General features: G+C 43.8%; 1 protein-coding gene across 1 annotated transcript in view; it reads right to left on the reverse strand.

The window, feature by feature from the left end:
• Positions 1-1,843: 1,843 nt before the first annotated feature.
• LOC146209386 (glutamate receptor U1-like) overlaps positions 1,844-12,162 on the reverse strand; it is a 65,691-nt gene continuing 55,372 nt past the window's right edge. The window contains exons 6-9 of the mRNA XM_084580192.1: positions 8,884-9,101; positions 6,697-6,816; positions 4,055-4,224; positions 1,844-2,102 (exon numbers count right to left, since the gene is read on the reverse strand). Coding sequence (XP_084436318.1) covers positions 1,844-2,102; positions 4,055-4,224; positions 6,697-6,816; positions 8,884-9,101 — 767 coding nt within the window. The remainder of the gene's footprint in view (positions 2,103-4,054; positions 4,225-6,696; positions 6,817-8,883; positions 9,102-12,162) is intronic.

The raw sequence follows: 12,162 nt of genomic DNA on the forward strand, positions 1-12,162 counted from the left end.
AGAAAAAATAGATAGCCAGCAAACATGAAAATAAACATTTACATACCAAAAGCTAAAAAAAAGTTATGAGAGTACATAATTCAATTTCTTTTGGGTTCTGTTTTTTTTTCAAACTTATTAATTGGCTCACAGCTTCATTCCTTTATAGTCATTTGACTATTTGCTTGCTATATATATATATGTGGTGCAAGCAGGAGCTTTTTTATTATTTTGCAACGGATTCATCAGGAAAATCAGATCAGAAGCCAGTCCACATTATAAATAGTGTCAATTCCCTCCTGGGAGTCACTCCGCGAGACATCTCTCAGAAACACCAGGTTTATAATACCCCGCTCATCTATTTCTGGCGGGACGTCCACTGGTTGAAGCTGAATCCAGTAATTTTCAGGCAGGCATCGAACCTTTGAAAGTTTTACGGTGAACAAGCACTCCTGGCATGACCACTCCGCACTGACAGGACATGCCTTTGCCACTCGTTCAGGCGTCTTCAACCACTCTAAACAAACCCGCCTCCACAACACACATACGGACACACGTATGTCCAACCCACCACAAACTCTCGATTTCTGCCTCCTCTTCCTTCACTCGCCCCGCGTATTTAAGACACAATAGCACCTGATCCTTGAGATCCTAGCAGGACATGTTTATCATTTATTCTAACATCAACATTGCAGCTGCTGAAAAACGTAAACAAAAATCATGTAACATTGCTTGCGGGGTTCACCTCCCCTAAACAAGGCATTGACAACAAACTACGATACAAGCCGAACGCATCAGACATGGAAGGAGCTGGTGCAAAATCAAGACAATTGCAAGATAAAGTGTTCAATGAAGTATTACGTGTATGATAGAATGCAGAAAAAGGCAATATATTTGCAAAAAGAGTGTTGTGGCTATGAAACAACTCGTTTGTTTAGAAACGATGGGAGCATATTACGCATTACGTATGCGAAAGCATTTACTACACATATAATGAGGAAATATTCTGAGATTTTTGCTTACGGCTCTATTGGTCTTCCTCAGGTTTGAGATCTAGCAACTGTAGCTAATTCTACATTTACTACGTTTTGTTTCTGACTCTAGTGGTCTTTCCTAGCTTGTGAGGTGGCAATGCTAATAAGTTCTACATATACTACCTGGAGTTAGTAAGAGGGCGATGATATATAGGAAAAATATCTGTTCAGTAGTTATTAAGTGCGGAGGTAGCAAACTGTCTTAACTTAGTTATCTTCGTTACCTCCCCTTTCTTGTGTTTTTTTTTCTTAAGGGTAGGATTAAGTAGAATAATTTTACACATTACAATTACTGCTTGAAATGAAGGGCAGCACAAAATCACTCTATATAGAGGCCTACTATTGCGCGACGGCCTCTTCGTCTCTACATTTATATTCTCTCCACTGGAAGCTTCTTGTATGTAGCATGGCCACAATCCTTTCGTGGGTGCGTTTCGGTGCAGAGTGAAAAATAATACGAATTACATGTTTTAAACGATGGCGAGATTGATATCAGACCAGCAATCCAATGGACATTTTAGTAACCTGTTCCCCCTCTACAGCAAAAAGTAGGAGGTAGATGTGAGAGATGAACAAATGGGAGGCCAAGCACATGAAGCTAGCTTGAATCCGCTGCATTAGGCGCGTAAGGTGAGGCAACTATAAATAAATTCTTGCTGTCGGGTTTTCAAAACCGAAATTAATTTGCCTCACATGCTAAAAAGGCATCATATTCGTGGCGCTATAATGCACTTAACGTGTTTGACAAAATACCAGAAAAAAAAACATCTAGACTCTACTTTCTCCACTAAACGTGCATGTTTGATCGATGGATCAGGGAGCGACGTCGCTCAGCGTGCGCGATAGCGGCGCCGGCAACAGCGGGACTTGCTGATCAAGAACGCCAAGTACTCAATCAGCATGGCCACAGAGCAAATGGCGAAGCAGGCGAAAAGCAGGTAAAAGAGTCCTGTCACGTCCTCCACCCGAATTGTGTGGAAGGTGAAGGATTGACCAGTCGTTGAACCGCTCTCGCTTTTTCGTTTAGCCCGCTCGAGAATGCCTTGGCGAAACCACTCCGGCAGTCCAGATTCGATGATCCAGCGGCATCTGCAGGTTTATTAAAACCCGTTTTGATCAGGGGTTCAAAATCAGCTTACGTCGCCCCACAATGTGCGGCAAATGAAAGAGTGGCTCATTCAGCGAATCAGTCATCAATAGAAGCAGTAATCTTTGACTGAACTTAGAGACATAAAACAAAACACTTATGATAAATTTCTTCAATGGCTAGCAGATACTGCGGTGCACGAGCCCCACAGATTAAACTCATGGGCGCACAATAAAACATCAGCTGTTACATTCGGTGCATGCATTTGCCCGGGGCCAACTGCGCCGGCTCTGAAGCGGATCCTATAAGAGAAAACCGGCGCGTTTAGAACATTTTCGGTGAGGATGTGCGCGGCGGAAATACATTTTTTCGCAAAACAGAACATGTGGTCATGCAACGGGATGCGCTGAACATGATTATGAGCACAGGCTGTTGAGTTTCACATTCACGTGTATAGCTCCCTATCGATTTTACCCTTGATAATAATTTTGTTCTTCTAGTGGGCAGTACGATGTGGAGGTGCAGCAAGCTGTGCTTTGGAAATGGATGAAACATAGAGCTTGAGGTTCGCTGAGTAAGACTAGAAATGACATGAGCCCGTGCCTTACGAATCAAATAGGTAGACATATTCCTGGCTATATGCTAACGCTGCACTTCTTACGCGCAAATATTTTATCTACTTCTTCTTTATGAGCGTATTGCTCAAGTAAACACTTTATATATTCTCGTCTTAACAGTGTGTGATGTTACCGAGTTTAAAAAGTCATTCTTTCCTCGCATATTGGTACCCTTCCATGGTTATTTTACTGTTTTCGGGAGCGTACAAAGTGTCCTGATTCATTTTACTCGACATGCACTTGTTCCCAGTTTGGGCTGCTCATGAAGCTTTTTACTTGCACTTAGCTTCTTGTGCCTGGCGCTTACATGTCTATTTACTTAATTACTTAGGTGAGGGAAGGATATCATTTTCTGAAAACTTCTTGTCACTCCTGTCTTCTCTTAGTTCTCCTTAGACATACAAAACTGTTCTTGATCTGCGTTTTAGGGCACAGCTCCTTGGCGCCCGTGCCTGCGTTCGTGTCGTCGTCGCCGTCAGCGTCGCCCTTCGTAACCCGCTTCGCAGCCAGGGCAGTGCTCGCTGCTGCCGCCACTGCTCGCCGCTGCGTATATCCTCCTCCTTTTCGTGTTCTCCGTTGCTGCGCGCACTCCTGCTGCCACCGTTTGCCGCTGCGTGCACCCTCCCCCCCTCCCTCTCCCTAAACCCTCCCGCGTCTAAACCCCCCTCCCCTGTTCCTCCATGGCGGTGACGGTGTTCTGTTGCCGCAGAGCCGGCTCGGCACCAGCGGATCACGGTGCGTACATCCTAAGCCGAAACGCAGAGCCCCGTTGACTTGCCTCGCTAACGGCGCCAGCGGTATGTCAGTGGCTGCTATCTCCTCGTCGCGCAAGTTTCTTATGGGCTCTGCGCTGCCTCCAGCTACCACTCGATAACTTAACTGCTCTCAGCGCGCATCCTCCAATGCCACCTCTGTGCAGCGGCAATCACAGCGCCGGATAAATGGCGGCAGATCTCGATATGTGCACCGCCCGAGACGAAACGCATAGCCGTAGCCGTTCGCCACTGCGAACCTTCTGCCTAAAGGTTGTCTGTACTTGTACATACTTGCTGGAATTCTTTGCCTCGACCTATTGAAAAGCTGAAAGAGCCAATGAGCTGCTCTCATGAATAAGTTACGTAATCGTTGAGAATTATTTATTTGCTCTGAAGTCTATTTTTCCTGTATTTGTTCTCGTTTGACTGATCGCTTCTTGACTACACTGCTTTGTCCACAGATTGCAATATTTTAGACAAAAGAAAAATTGTGTGAGGGAGTTGCCACATATTTCTGCATAGAGGCTATTTTGAACTCGCCAGCGCTGAGCACCATTAGAAAAAGGTTTAAACATTGTGTACCTTTTGTGAAGTGCCTTGCGCAGGTACAAGGGGTAGTCCCTCTTGATCCACATACCCATGGTGAGGTTCATGGTTATCTCCTGCCCTACGTAGAAATGTCCTTTTGGGCGCTCTGTAGCGTAGAGTCTTTCCAGGGCGGTATAAAACAGCGTCTGGTCCAGGAACACTACCTGCTCCACGTAAACAAGTGCAAACAATGGTTTTATTCAAATGTAGCTTTCTTTCTTATTACGCCACTGATTTTACTTAGTAGTTCTGGAGCGTTTCTAATCGTGGGAGTAGGGATAATGTCCTTTACACCGCAATGTAGGCGGAGTGTACAAGGATTCAATGCAAAATTTAGTATAGATTTGGAAAGGGGGGGGGGTGGTCTAGCTGTTTCATGATCATCGATATTTAAGCGCAAAAAAGATGGTACCAAAGACAAGAAGGACCGGACGGAGTCCCCCTGTCCTTCTTGTCTTCTGTATTGCCTTTTTTGCGCCTAAATAAATATATATTGCTAAACGTCACCACAGAATAATGCATCACTGATATGAAGAGAAATTTTGCCTCAGAACGTGGAAAGTTCAGACAACGAAAAATCTGCCTTAACAGCCGAAGGAAAATGATCACTGACTAAAATATCGTTACCCTAATGACATCTTGCGTGATTAGGCTCAAAACAGTCTATGGAGTCAATTTACAGAACACAGGCTGTGTTTATTCGGTTGCTCACAACTCGCTCATTAAGGGACTTGAAGCGTGAGACGAGGGTGCTTACAACCGTGCACCTTAACCCCCTGATTGGTGTTTTTTTTATGGTGGCTACAGTTAGGCTACGTTGTAGTGCAGTGCGCGGGACATTGTTTCCACCGAATTGGAAACTCTTTTGAATTCGGCCAATACAGCACGGAGTCGCACGGAAAAAGAGCACAACACATAAAGAGACGCGCTGAAGCAAGTGCGTGTCTTATTTTGAAAGATGAACGAAAATTCTGATAAACATTTCTGTGAGTATCAGCTGCAATAGAGGTCTTTATGAATAGCAAACGCTTTGAAGCAGCAGTTGAAAAAGTGCCGATAAGAGGTTATACAAGGAAGATATTCTTTACCTTCTATGTATCAAGCGGCTTTAAGAAATATTTATAACAATCTGATGACAAACGACCATGAGGGTTAGGTGCAGCACAGAATTGACAATGAACTACCTCTTGTTACGTATCGCGAATTATCAGGCATGCTGTTTGTATGCGGAATCAAGTCGCTTTATTTCCAAACGTTCAGCAGCCTAAACTAGGATGTGCCTAAGATTCCATATGAGTGTCACTCAAATACGACGTTCTAAGACAGACAGACAGACAGACACAGACAGACACAGACAGACAGACAGACAGGCAGACAGACAGACAAACAGACAGACAAACAAACAAACAAACAGACAGACAGACAGGCAGACAGGCAGACGGACGGACGGACGGACGGACGGACGGACGGACACAGACAGACAGACAGACAGACAGACAGACAGACAGACAGACAGACAGACAGACAGACAGACAGACAGACAGACAGACAGACAGACAGACAGACAGACAGACACAGACAGACAGACAGACAGACAGACAGACAGACAGACAGACAGACAGACAGACAGACAGACAGACAGACAGACAGACAGACAGACAGACAGACGGACGGACGGACGGACGGACGGACGGACGGACCTACAGATTGATAGAAGGACAGACAGACAGACCGAGGAGCGCACTAGGTGTGAGTGTCTTCTTTGTCAACCCATTTTTAGCAGTCAGTTTCTTTGAGCGCAGATTATGCCTTAAACAAAAACGATGTTAGAAACATACAGCTTGCTTTGCGGCGGAGAATAGGTGAATTGTGAAGCGGCAGCTTGGCAATTGTTTGCAACTTTACGATGAAGTCTAGTATTATGGTCACTTTTCTCATGAACGGATGCCGCTATATATACGATATGGTTACGAAATCTAGGAAACAAAGTGTTTGCAGAAAATGTTATTTTTTTGCCGCATTTGGTAAACGTCATGAATTAGTAAATGCCAGCCAGCTGAATTCGATTTGGTGTGTTAGCCCTTCTAAAATCCACAGTAAACGGAAGGATCCAAGTAATTTTTTCAGGTGCAATTTTGGGGCGTACACAATCATTACAAGTGTTGTTTTTTTTTAAAGTTAGATGGTACAGCTATATTGTAACGACATGCAGAATAGTAAATATCCCTAAATCCGCTGCACTAAAATATGGTAGGCCTGCGTGGGGATCTTCAACATGCCCTGACTTCTCACAGGACACGGACGCTTCTCCACTTCGCCTCATCGAAACGCAGCTGCAAGCTGTCGGCATCGCAGCTGGGTACTCTCGTTCCGCAGCCGCTTTTGCTCCACATTCGATTTAGCAGCGTTGATAGACCTCTAATTTTTTTCATATACTTGGTTTGCAAAGATACCCAGCTGTAGCTTTGCATTCTAAAAGAGTAAAATGCAGGCCTCATTGCGCCGTAGACTGTCCAGTCGTCAGATGCAGTCTTGGAGCCTGAAATTTGTGCACATAATTGAATTTTACAGTGTCAACAAATGCTTTAAATCGTCATTGCGCACAGGTCATGTCCTATCAAAGCTCAACTTGATACCTTCTTTGACTGTAGCACGTCGTCAAATGTCTCCTTGGTGAAGACTTCTTTGACGGGCCTTATTCCACCGAGGCGGTTCGACTTCGCCCAGATCAAGCGCTGGTAGACGTCATTTGAGTTCTGCAAAAAGTTAGAAGATTATCACAGGCTAGATCTATTCCATGTGATTCGATTGCGGCTGCGTGCTAAACTGGCGCAGTAAACCGGCAAAACCATAACTTGCTCCACTGACCTCGTTTGTCGGCTAAAATCGTCTTGTGAACTGCAATGTCTCTGCTTCATAAGCCACATCGTTTTTATCAAGTCCTAAAGCTTCAATTTAGTCAGGAGTTGGAGCTCTTTCTTGTCTTCTTCACATTTTTCAGAAATGTAAAGGTATTAGTTTTGCTTGGTTTGTGCTGTTTAACGTCCCAAAGCGACTCAGGCTATGAGAGACGCCGTAGTGGAGGACAGTGCTAAAGGTATTGTTGGTGGCGCAACATGGCGTTCTATACTGTGACTTTCAAACCCGATACTGTTCTGTTCGATGACACTCCAAATGTCTGTCGCAGCGTTTAGGAACATAAATATATAGAATTCCAATTGCGTCAGGATACAGGTACATGCTTTCCTCTTCTAACACAACCTGGCGTCTATTTGTAGTACTCAGGCAGATTTCTAGGAATCGCAGCTTTGATTTTAACCCTACTCTTATTCTTTCCACAACGACAATACTTTATTATACGTTATGATCATGTGCTGCTTTGAAATATTTTTAGCATGGTAGGTCTGAACATGAATGCCAGGTAAATAGCAATATAATTTTACCGCTAAGCTTGATATGTATGTTGGTCAAATATTTTAGGGGAGCCCCCAAGGTGGAGTAGATTTCGGATAAGGGAGTAATTACGCATTGTCATCCGCCTAAGCATAGTCATACGGCTACAAAGGAAAGCTAACAGTTTTCTCAGAAACTTTTTAGTTAGAGAAAAATTCGTCCTGATCCAGGGATCGAACCCGGCATCACCGACTTTCCGGGGAAGTCGCTCTACCGACTTAGCTAACCAGGACGGCTAGCAGATCAGATGGTAGGGCGAGCGCAAATCGATCTATAACTTGAACTGGGAATGATGTTAGTCAAATATTTCAGGGGAACTCCCAAGGTGGAATAAATTTCTAATAAGGTAGTTGTTACGCATTATCACCCACCTAAACCCAGTCATATGGCTGCAAAGGAAAGCTATACAGCTTTCTCAGAACCTTCGTAATTAAAGAAAAATTCGTCCTGATCCGGGGAGCTTTCCTTTGTAGCCGTATGCATGCGCTTAGGTGGATGAAAATAAGTTATTACTCCCTTATCCTGGATATGTATATCGGTTTCAGGGCTTAAATATTACAAGGAAATGAACCTTGATTAAAGAAGTACCACTCTGGGAAACCATCGCCAGCTGCGTGCAGTAAAATTTGCATGCCGAAAGAGGCAGCCAGTGCAGAAACTTAGAATTTTTGCTTTCCATTCCCCTTCCTACTCTTTCTTGTTCTCCACTACAGCCTGTTTTATTGGTAAATGTCTGTTAGGTGCACCGCTAGTCCTATCCAGCTCTCGAATGCACGGTATTGTCGTCATCGTGAAGCAAACGTGTTTAATTATTCACGATATCCTCGCACATCCACATATAATTACTTCGGCCTGCCTCTGCTCGAACCCTTTTGCCCCCCTAGGCTTTCTAACCCTACACTGTCTCCAGACCTTAGACAACGTTTTTTACGTCTCCCATGGCTTGGAATGTCCTCTGTTACCTTACAATGTATATTGTTTATTAGGGTATTGGGTTCAGACGAAATGAGGGTTTACTAGCCGGCTAATATATAATCTTTTCCCCCTAGTTACCAATGAAATCTTCTATCTTCTCTGTCATCTGACCCAGTCTTGAGGAATTTCTGTACCCAATTTCAATTCCAAACTGCGGCAGTCGCGTTTCGATGGAGGCAAAAAGCAAAGCGCCCGTGTGCTGTACGATGTCAGTGCACGTAAAGAACACCAGGCGGTAGAAATTTCCGGAGTCCTCCACTACAGCCTCTCTCATAGCCTGAGTCGCTTTCGTACGCTAAACCTTATAAACTAAAACAAAAAGAGCCAATTTTGATTCCGGATCTTCCATTTCCAATACAGGGGAACGTGGTGTGGGATGTGCAGGCGCACGTTACCTTGAAGCGTTCCTCGAAAGTAGTTCCCCGTATTATGACTGGCAGCACTTCCTTCTGTTCCAAGATGTCGCGCAGGGTTTCCATACGCGGACGGAAGTCCTTCATTGTAAGGCTAGCTTTCATGTGGCCCGTGAAGCCCGCGGCCAGCACGAACACAGCAAGCCACCAGGTGCCAATGAGCCAACGCTTGGCGGAGCCTATGGTGATCCGTGGAGAGGCTGCACAAACAAGAACACATGAAGGAAGTGACCTAATGAAACAACGACGCTTTATCTTACAGCTGTAACATATATTGGGTGCCTTCAAATGGTAGCTGAAGCGATTTAGAATTTTGGTGAGTTAAAGGAATCGAATATTTGAAAACTGATGGTAAACACGCCTAGTCGATTTGGGCCAGTATTGAAGTAGACGCTGTAATTGTTCAAAAAATCTATTTCGACGTTCAGACTTCACCGGAGCACGCGGAGTAGGTACAGCGATGCACACTTCATCTGCGGAGGTGATGCATTTCCAACACCTAAGAGATTATAGTCAGGAAAAAAACCAACGCCAAAGAATTTAACTGCCACGAGGCATTGCTTGCCGGCATCGGGTGACTCACAAAAGGTTAGTTGGTTGGTTAATGAGTTTCACGTCCGAAAGCGACTCAGGCTGTGAGACGTCGTAGTGGAGAGGTCCGGAAATTCGGCCACCTGGGGTTCTTTAGCGTGTGCTCATATCGCACAGCACACGGGCAGCATTTCGCCTTCCCTGGAAAGCGGCTGTCAAGGCCGCTATTCGATCCCGCATCCTTGTGCACAGTAGCAGAACGCCCTAACCACTGCTCTGTCCCGCCGGGGTGGCTCAGTGACTAGAATAAAATATTTCTGAAATGCTGAGTACTATGTCTTAGCGCTTCGAGAACCGCGTCCGCCAAGTTGGCTCAGCCGCCATTACCAAACCGCAGCCCTGCGATGGGCAACTGTACTTAGGGGCTACACAAGCGATGCTTTGTGTAAAAAATTAATTCCCGGTCCAATTTTGCGCTCCGCAATGCACTCTGCAAGAACGGTACAATGCATGTATGGACCAAAAACGTACCAATTTTGCTTTTATTATTTTTTTAATGTGCCCGAACGTTCACCAAACGCATATAGAGCTATAACGTATAAATACTACGTCAAGTTCACAGTGTTTACTGCGCTCGCTGATTGTCCACAACCCTTTGCAGGCCTTTTGAGTTAAAAATACTATGCAGACTATGTTATTTGTTATAAGTAAGCAAAAAAAAAAAAAAAAGAGCCAGCTAGCATGTTAATTAATCTCCGGCAAAGCATATATGTTCCATCGCATGTAAGCACCACTGAAACATTTATTTTTTCTATTCTGCTCAAACTTGCAGTCCGGCCACGAAGAAAAGTAATCAATGTACTGGCAAATTGGGCTCATAAGCACCAGGTGCTCCAGCCAAAAGCCTCAAAGGGTTATGTGGTGAGCAATTACGTTTATAATGACGATATGGTTTATGCTTAGTTCGATACGTGTTCAGTGCTAAGAAACTGATGAGCGGCGTTTAATTTTTTTCAGGGTTCGTGAAATCTCTATTCACACGGTTTAAGTTCGTTAGAAAGGGTAAATAAAATTTTATTCGTGCCATGAATACCGACTGTATAACTGAGCCATCACCTCTCCTTTCATTCAGTAATAGCCAATTTGCATCCAAATTTTGACACTGATATTATTAAGTCTATCTCAGTCCATCCTACCGCACCATACAAAGTGCAAGTTATCAAGCAGTAGTAAAAAAAAATGAAATTGACACAGATATTGAAGAGAGAGGGCGAACATTTACTTGTAAAATGAAAACAAAATGAAAACAAATTTTAACGCTGATCTCAAACGCCTTTATAGCTTAGATGTACACATCCTCTCCCCTTTTTCCTTGTCTAAGTTTTTTTTTCCTTTTCTGCCAAGGAAAATTCTCCTTTCTGCCTATCTTAAATTTTATATTGATTTAATCCCGTTGTGGTTATGGTCGTGCGTGCTGACCAGCTTTAGTTTTATTTCTTTTGTAATAGAGGGTTCGCAAAAGTAAGTCTGGCAATCATGAGCGGCACGCTGATCCCGCGCTAGTAGCCATATTTTGTTCGCTCCGTCCTTTCGCTTTGGTTCGCTTCGTATCAGTCCGTCAGCGCCCGCTGTTCTGTCCCCGCTTTTCATGTTGTAACCTAGTATGCTGTGCTTGGACCTCTCTTCTGTCCCTGGCGGTGTCTGTTAGCGAAGCCAAGTAGCGTATTTTGACAGCCGAGGCGTAGCGGTTACAAACTGGTCTACGAGTCGTGCATGGGCCCCTCGTCGATCCGCGCAGCGTCATCCGTATCCAGGTACAATATCTAGAGTTTTGTAATGCGCAGATTTTTTTTCTCTGTGTGCCTTTGCTATTTACTTTAACGACTATGAGAGACGATTGCGAGTTGGTTTGCGCCTCACTGTCGCTCATCCCACTGCTACCAGTGGGATACTTGTTGGTGAAATGAGCGAGGATGCAATTTGTTTTGAGATAAAGGAATCGTGCGTAATTTGACTTTAGTCGGAATGGCGCTTAGCTCTTTCCTGCCTATGCTGTCGACGCAGTTATTGGCACGGGTCTCGGAAATAATCGGGAGTTGCGTAAAAAGAAAGAAAAATGTGTCATGGTAATTTCTGCTTCCAGTGAGTGAAGATTGATGTGCAATAGGCGATAATGACATAATAAAATATTTGTAATTAATTGACCAATTGATAAAATAAAGCAAGAAAAATAAAACAAAATTGGAAATTGAGGGTTTAAAGGTGACAAAGTGCTCAGAAGGAAAAACTTTACTTGGTGATGCTAATGAACAAAACTTAGAATCTATAACTGATTAATTGAAATAATTGAAGAATGTGTTTAAAGGGGTCAAATTGCTCAGAATGGAAAGGCTATTCTTGCTTACCCTGAGTATTGGTGTATAAGAATATAAAACATTAAATAATATAAAGAAAGATGTAACCGAAATATATAATAAATAAAAGCTAAAAATTCAAAAAAGGGAGAAAGAAAACGTGTGTGTCTGAGAGAGAGAGAGACGTTATCGCGTCATACCCTTAACGGCGGAGTTTATGTGTCCCCCTAATCTTTTATAACAGTATTGTATAATATAACTCTCACTTTTTGAATACCGCCAGTTGCACCAAGCACTGACACTTCGCAGTAATGTTAGTTGACTTTCCAAATTTCTTTTCGTTTCAGCCGAGTTCCTCTTCCTCCGAGTTCCTCGA

This window comes from Amblyomma maculatum, chromosome 1 (genome assembly GCF_055883805.1).
Source record: "Amblyomma maculatum isolate TAMU_Amacu chromosome 1, ASM5588380v1, whole genome shotgun sequence".
Taxonomy (NCBI): Eukaryota; Metazoa; Arthropoda; class Arachnida; order Ixodida; family Ixodidae; genus Amblyomma; species Amblyomma maculatum.